The sequence below is a fragment of the Polypterus senegalus genome, chromosome 2 (assembly GCF_016835505.1).
Source record: "Polypterus senegalus isolate Bchr_013 chromosome 2, ASM1683550v1, whole genome shotgun sequence".
Lineage (NCBI taxonomy): Eukaryota > Metazoa > Chordata > Cladistia > Polypteriformes > Polypteridae > Polypterus > Polypterus senegalus.
In genome coordinates, this window is record NC_053155.1 from 54,733,763 (window position 1) to 54,742,435 (window position 8,673).

The 8,673-nt window shown below is 33.7% G+C and overlaps 1 protein-coding gene across 1 annotated transcript in view; it reads left to right on the forward strand.

The window, feature by feature from the left end:
• tbx15 (T-box transcription factor 15) overlaps positions 1–8,673 on the forward strand; it is a 71,671-nt gene that overhangs the window by 32,964 nt on the left and 30,034 nt on the right. The window contains exon 5 of the mRNA XM_039743722.1: positions 3,611–3,778. Coding sequence (XP_039599656.1) covers positions 3,611–3,778 — 168 coding nt within the window. The remainder of the gene's footprint in view (positions 1–3,610; positions 3,779–8,673) is intronic.

Here is an 8,673-nt window from a genome sequence, read left to right on the forward strand (position 1 = left end):
TAGATTCTCCTCACACACACCCTGCATTTAAGGATGAATACCAGGATCTAGTAATGCAAGCCACTATGTTTCCTGTTTTTTATAGTACTGTATATAAATCATAGTTGAGCAAAGTAAGACCATTGGAATTTACCCCATTTTAAATTAGGTACATAACCATAATATCTTTACAATTATTTTCATACACTTTGCCACCTTATGGTCTTTTACAAGTTTGTGTCTGAGATCCTCACATAAATCATTTTTGATTGGGTATGTCTGACCTCTATAAACCGGTATTCTGCAGATTAATGTAAGGGTGACAAATGAAGTTCTTTACACTTTTATATATAGCTGGGTACTTGAGCTTTCCATCCAGTTAGACGAATTAGCAGCTCAGTATGAGAGAGTCTTGGTCTAGGATCTGCTTCTGCCACGTGTGTTGTTCTGGCAGGATAAGTTGTAGCCCATAATTTTGAGATAGACAGAAGCAATAAAAAGTAAATGCATGATTATGCATATTGGGGAGGGCATCTGAAACACATAATTCTAACAGATTCACAAATTGTTCCAATGCCACTGTAAATATGCTTTAAAATCCATGTACAAGGCACAACTTCCATCTACTTATTGCAATTTTGGATTCCTGAGCCTGGTAGTCCAGATGCACAGTACCTTTGCACAGATTATATTTTTTAAAACCAATTACCCTTAACTTTACGTAAACTCTTTTTGCCGTGAACCCCGTCAAAAATGTATTTTGAAAGTTATTTGGAGAATTACTCTACAAATATGGTTATGACAGAGCCTTGATCGCACATAGGTGTTATTATCTGTGAATAAAATATTCTTTCTCATTAAAAAAGCTTTAATTATGATGGCAGTAATCATAATTGACTAGTAATTTAATGGTTAAAGATGTGATCATCATTCTAAGATAATTTAATGACCGGCAATTTGGCAGAGAAAGTGCTCTTGACTTACCGCGACAGTGATTGTGATATTAAGTGAGTCAATTTGACAGCTTATGCCTGTATTGTAAATGAATGAAGGAAATTGGTGTCTATGTGTGTTGTTATGTGATGCTCATGGGGAAAATATTAAAATGGACATATTCAAGTATGCTTCTCTATAAGCGCCAGTGGAAAATTATGAGATGGTCTGCATAAGTTAAAACAAAACACATTTTCAATGTAAAAATGAAATGACACTTCGAGAGTTTGCTACTTTCTAAAGAAAATGCAGTTGCAGATTCAAGAGAAAAAGATATTTGTAAATATCATGGAAAGGCTTTGGGCATGACATAGTAAAAAACTATAATAAAGCACATAATCAAAATAAATTCCTGCATTTATGAGTACTTCAAATTAAAAAAATGACTGAATGCTTACTGTTTAGAAAGCAAAAATTGATAAAAAGGTAATACATCATGTCATTATTTACCAATGTATTTTAAAGAGATGTAGGGGCCATTTGTTTTATTGTTTGTTTTGTCGGGTAGGTCACATCTCAGTGATTGGGGTGTTTCGGTGTTTATCTGTTTTTAACTGCACAAGTGCAGAAATCTAATTTCCAGTGTTTGCTGGTCTGAAGAACACAGCAAATGACAACTCTGTTTGTCTCTATACCTATAGACCTTGCTATAGAAAACCGGTGCAAAACTTGAGCAAAGTTCAACAACATACTGGCAGAGTATTTAAATTAAGACACAAACCATACCATTCATATGTGTGGAAATAACAAAGAGAAATGTTTTTTTTTTCTGGAAGAAAACAATCTGGCACAACAGCTGGACTATATTTACTCTGCAAAAGTCAGAAAGTCAAGCCTGGAAATAAATAACCTTGTGTGTGACAAATTTGAATGCAATTATTTTATCTGTGCTAAATAAATAAATGCAAACACATTTTGGTAAATGAGAAATTCTATACTGTATATTCACTGGGTGAAAGAGAAATGATAACCTGTAATGGTAAGGACTGGACTTTCTTCTGCTTTTTTTACCTTGCATTTTCTCTATTTATTCCTCCTACTACTACTACTTTTCAGTATTTATTATTTAAAATAAAGACAACTTTTGGGGCACTTTTGGTCTCATTGTCTTTATAACAGAGAAGGAGGCAAAATCTAATGAAATGTAAAATGCTTTCATGTCAGATGTAATGTTTGTGTATTCCTTGCTTATTCAATGTATTATCATTAATTACAAGAGCTGTCTGCTATGTGTTTGTTAAAAAATAGATGGAATGAATGCCATATAGGATTAATATTTGATTTCAGATATGTATTAAAGCCTTCTTAGAAGTTAACTGATGGCAACATTGTTACAATAATGGTGACTAGAAAAATTTGTTCAGATTTTTACCTATTGTATAGTAAGTTTAATAAACATGTCTTACATTTATTTTAAGTATTTAAAATAGAACTGCTGACAGAACTCTAAAGTTTGAGCCCCTATGAAACAGCTATACTTGGGATGGCAATATTTTAAATTTAAGGTCATTATTTTTATATGAAATTTAAAATGTTGAATGAATATTCACTTGTTCTTCCAAAAATGTGTATATTATGTTTGCACATTCTTTGCTTATTCAATGTATTATAATCAATAAACAGAGCTGACCACTTTATGTTTATTAAAAATGAAACTGAATGAATGCTATTTATAATTAATATTTGATTTCAGATATGTATTAAAGCCTGCTTAGAACTAAGTGAGAGCAACATTGTTATAATAATAATAACTAGAAAACTTTAAGCAGATTTTTCCTTGTCATATAATAACTTTAATAAATGTGTCTTACATTTATTTTAAGTATTTTAAATGAACCTGGGGACAATACTCTAACGTTTGGACCTCTATGACACAACTATACTTGGGATGGCCATTATATTAAATTTAATGTCACTATTTTTGCTCAACTTTAAAATGCCTTTTTCTTTGACCTCTTGCACCTTGCCAGCACCAAGGGACATGTGCTCAGTTTCCATCTAATTAAAGCCAGAAATGGGGCTGCAGGGGAACATTTCAAGAGTGCAGGTCTAATGTGATTTTTCAAGCATGAAATGCTTAAATTAGGCACCCAAAAACCTACACTTCAAACTTTTCTTTGGTTTGTTTTTGCTGTTTTCAAAGTATCTGAGCAATTCCTTTGTTGATAATAGCATATGTTAATTACTGTTCTATTGGTTCTTCAATAATTTAAAAATGAGAAATAAAAATATGTATTTACTATACACATTTTTGAAGTTTTTCATGTGTTCAAAATATGTGTATGCATATGCGGCCTATTCACATGTAGGGGGGAGTGTGTGTGTGTGTGTGTATATATATAATAATATATAGTATAGTATGTATATATTCATATATGCAGTATATCAGCACACACACATATATATCCGCATACTGAATATATATATATATCTATATATATTTACATATATATCTATATATATATATATATATATATATATACATATATATCTAGCTATATATATACATATATACTGTATATATATATATATATATATATATATATATATATATATAGAGAGAGAGAGAGTATATATATGTGCATATGTAAGTTAATACAAAATTAGTAAAATTCTTTCTTACTGTTAAATTTTGTAGATCATTTTGCACTCTATGCACAAATACCAGCCTCGGGTCCACGTGATTCGAAAGGATTTTAGCAGTGATTTGTCTCCAACGAAGTCCATACCTGCAGGAGAAGGTGTTAAGACTTTCAACTTTCCGGAGACTGTGTTCACAACTGTAACAGCTTATCAAAACCAACAGGTGAGTTATGAATGTTATCTATTTAAGCTGAAACATAAAACGTAATTCGTTCTCTGGTGGCTCAAATGTTGCCCAGAAGATATCACAGCAGCATTGGCACAAAGCAACTATTTACAAGTCCATTTCATAAATCAATCCACACACCCATAACTTGCACAGGGTCCATTTATATTTTCAAATTAATTTAAACTGTATGTCTTCAGCTATGTGAGAGGAACTCTGGAGTACCTGACGAAAAAGGCTTGCAGACACAGGAAAGTGTGAAGTTTCCACACAGTCCTCAACCAGATGTGGGATGCAAACCGAAGACCCTGGATCCATGAAGCATCTGTGTTAACATCTGTGTCACCATGCTGTATTTTAAATACTTTTACATTAATGTCTTTAAAATTGCCTAGTTGCATAGCTTGATGTCGTAATTTGAGTTGCCCAGTGTAATCATTTTGCTCAATACTGCATAAGAAAATTATATATATATATATATATATATATATATATATATATATATATATATATATATTTAAAAGTTAGTCAAAACTGAAATATTATTTGATAAGTTACTCCGTAAGTATTTAAGTAGGTATGTAAAATGTTTTCAGACACCTGATGGAGTAGTAGTAGGAAGTCTGCCTATACAACATACTGTCGGAGTTTGCTATCATTACAGCTAGCCTCATGGTGATGGAAACTTAGTTGCACATGACAATAGGAAGCTAGTCTTACAGTACACTCTTCAATCATAATGGTTCTTTAATGGCACTATATAATTCTTTACTATGCTGCACTCTTCCTTGTGGCCCCATTGCTTGACCAGGAACCATTTAATTCTGGAAGGGGTTCTTTGCATGTGAAATTGGTTCTTTGTGCTTTGAAAAACTTCCTGATATGTCAAAAAAATCTTTAATGTATGGTGGGCTGCAGGACACTAACAGATTAAGAAAACATCATCTTAACCTGTGCTACTGGACATATTCAACGAGTATCCTTTTAAAATCATTACCCATTGGCATTTCACTAACATGTTATCATCTATTTGTGGTTATTCACTGTATAGAGCCTGTTACAGAACTAAATAAACAAAGGTTCTTTCTGGAACCTTCATGTGGATGAGTCTTTTGGGAAACAAAAATGGTTCCTCTATGGCATCGCTCTGAAGAACCACTCTGGCACCTTTATTAATTTCTCATATACGAAGTATAGGGAAAGTATTGGAATCCTCAAAAAATTCAATTTCGAGATTTAAATGAATCCAGACATTTTAGACCTCAGAAAATACCATTTTTGGAATTATGTCTGTGTGTGTGTCTGTGTGTGTGTGTGTGTGAACACGGTAACTTGAGTCCACTTTCACATAGGTCAATCAAATTTTGCATACAAGTATTCAGTACAAAACATAGATTTCTATCAAATTTTTAGCTATTTCTGTTAACTGGAAGTGGTACTTAAGTCTGATTTATTCAACTTTACTTTTATAATAATTGTTCAATATATAATTAATTTAGTTTGACTTGTTGTTGTTGTCTCTTTAATGTACATAATATAAAAATATAATCATTGTCTTGCAGTTTACTCCTCAAATATCCATCCCCATATCTAAGTACATGAGTAAGTCCAGGGGAGACCACTCCAGATTTTTTTTTAAGAGTGTATTTGGCTTCGAGCAGTGCAGGCCTCTAGAGAATAGCCTTTGAACTGCTATTTGCTTGACACACATACACATATGAACATGTACCTTCATGTTGGAATTGAAATTAAAAAATTTAACCAAAGACAAAATTTCAATACATCATTATACACAGCAGTTTGCACCCAGCAGGATCAGGAGGTGCTAAATATAAGTGAACTGTAAAATCACACTATATTGAAAGTAACATATTTAAAATAAAACTGAAGAGTCTCATTTTCAATAAAAACTTGTGTAAAGAAAATGCATCCTATATAAACATTTTTGTGTAGTTGGAACCATTATGCTAGATTTACATTTCTTCCATAATTCAAAACGCTCCAACAAAAATTCCCAATCATCTTGAGTTTTACCACTCTTTTTTTTATCAAAGACTTTATTCTTTCAAGTGAGTGCTTACACAAAAAAGACTTTCACAGAGAGTAAAATCTTTAACTTTAAGAGGAGAAATTCAACTCACAGCCTACAAACGTGCTTCTTTGTACACACAATTGCTAATAGCTATCCACTTTTTGATCACTACATCTATCTTTTGAAAAAAGTTGTGATTAACAAGTCAGTCAAGACTTGACTCGGCAAACAGACAATGTCTTTCTGGAACAAGTGGACCAATAATTGCTAAAAATAAAGTCACTATGTGTTTTAATAGTACAGGGCGGTCCAGATCAAATTCTGCAATTATGAAAAGGTGAACACATCACACCCGCTGTTCGACTGACAACCGTCTCCCCGCCATTTTAGAATGCAGGGCAGGTGCTGCCATTTATCGGCAACAAAAATAATTTTTTGTGAATTCTCTATGTAATAAACTTAATAAGTTATAGCGTAATGAAAATTGCATAATTAGATCTGGACCACCCTATATATTTAATATACTAGAATAGGGAGAATATGATGATCAGAGAACTTTACTGATGGAGAGTCCCAGAACATATGCATTAACACACCTGGTACATTCAGCAGGGTAAGAATCCAAACACAGACCCACAGCATAACGCTTTCGAGGAATAACATATAAATGGTGTAAAGACTGGAATTGGATATGCCAATAGTTTACATTTTTCAAGGAAAAGAAGACATTTTTAAAAACTGATTTTAAAGAGACAGCGGAAAACAGAGGCAAGGCTTACATGTTTTGAGAATATCCTATCCTTAGACCTGGATGGAAATATTTTTCTGGACAGTTTTGAATGTAGAATAATCCCCAGGCATGCATTTACTGGTACTTTCTGAAGCCTTGCCCAATGGGATTTCGCTGCATAATGAACAGTTTATTGTGGTAACTTATATTACATTACTATAACATCATCTTATCCTGTTCAACTGAAGGACAATAACATCCTGGTAAAAGTCATGTTTTCCTGAAAATTAGAACAATGTCAAGTGATCTCTTCAAAATGTTTTAAAGAATATAGCAGATATTTATTAAAGTTGTTCTTAATCAGATAAGCATGCTGAACCTCTACTAACACTCAGGATTTCTTCATATATAAAGTGACAATTTCACATCAGATCCTCTGATTTTTCCTCTTTTGATGGATAGGTGAGATAATGTTAAATTTCACTTACCTGTATATGCTTTTTTTTGGTCATATGAGTGTGACAATGTAAAATCAAAATAAGTTTATAACTGTAGAGTGCACTTTTGGATCTCAGCGTATTGAGAGTCTTAAGAGGAAAATTTAGAAGGAGTAATATATTTGCTGAAATAATAGTTTCATTGGTTTTGATCAGCCTGAATCAGATTGATACTTTCAAAAATGTGCTCTAAGTCCAAATGAGTTAAACAAATGTGTAATCCACACATGTTCCAAGGAGTTTCATTATCAGTGCTCAGACACACATTTGAGCGCAGTTCTTAGTAAATAATGAATACGGAAGTCAGGAGACGTTGAGGAGTAAAGTATTTTGTGATTTATAACCTTTTTTCCATCACTTACATGTAAGCACAGTTGCAATAGAAAATACTTTTTCCTTGCTTGGCAATAATCACATGAACTTCTAAAGTGGCACTTTGTGTTGGCGGCAGTGTTGCCAAGGCTGAGATTTCAGTTACGATGGGCATTTCCCATGAGTTCAAACTGGAGTAGTCACTCTCTCCTTCCCTCCCCATCTCGTTCTCTCTCTTTCTGCAAGAGGGCACACAAAACATTCATTAGGCTTGGCATTGGATCAAAGCTTTGCATTTGTTGGCAGGCACTGGTGGAACAGTGCAACCAAGGATGCTTCAGCCATTCCCTTCCCCAAGGTCCACTTTCATAATAAAAATATCCCATATTAAAGCTTGGAACTTCACACTACGAATAGCAAAGTAATACTACAACATACATTGCTAGTAGCACTATAATGATCGGTACAGTACATGGTTTTAATGGTGAATCGGTTGTTTTGATTCCATTGTAATTTTTGTAAACACAAAACCTTAACAGCCACTGTAGTCTGTTTATCTTAGTGGATAAGGTAGAAACTGAAAAACATTACTAAGAATGCTTACAGTTTGTTTAACTTATTCTTCATTGAACAAAATTGTGTATATTAGATGGTTACTTTCATTTTAAAGTTTACAGGGTCTATACAGTACCTACCGTACATATATACAGTCTATTTATATTTTTAAATGTATGCTCATTATTTAGCGATGGGCTGGCGCCCTGCCCTGGATTTGTTCCTGCCTTGCTCTCTATGTTGGCTGGGATTGGCTCCAGCAGACCCCTGTGACTCTGTGTTAGGATATAGCGGCTTGGATAATGGATGGATGGATGGATATTTATTATTTTAAAATAGAAATGTACCATGTGGGTGGTGAAACATAAGGATCTTTATATAATATCACTAATTTAAAAAGAAGAAATCTATTCATGCACTCCTCCTCATTATAGGATTTATTGATCTATACTAATAAAAGGCAAAGCCCTCACTCACTCACTCACTCACTCACTCACTCACTCACTCACTCACTCACTGACTCATCACTAATTCTCCAACTTCCCGTGTAGGTAGAAGGCTGAAATTTGGCAGGCTCATTCCTTACAGCTTACTTACAAAAGTTGGGCACGTTTCATTTCGAAATTCTATGCCTAATGGTCATAACTGGAAGGTATTTTTCTCCATTAACTGTAATGGAGTTGAGCTGCAATGACGTGGGGCGGAGTTTCGTGTGACATCATCACGCCTCCCACGTAATCACGTGAACTGACTGTCAACGCAGTGC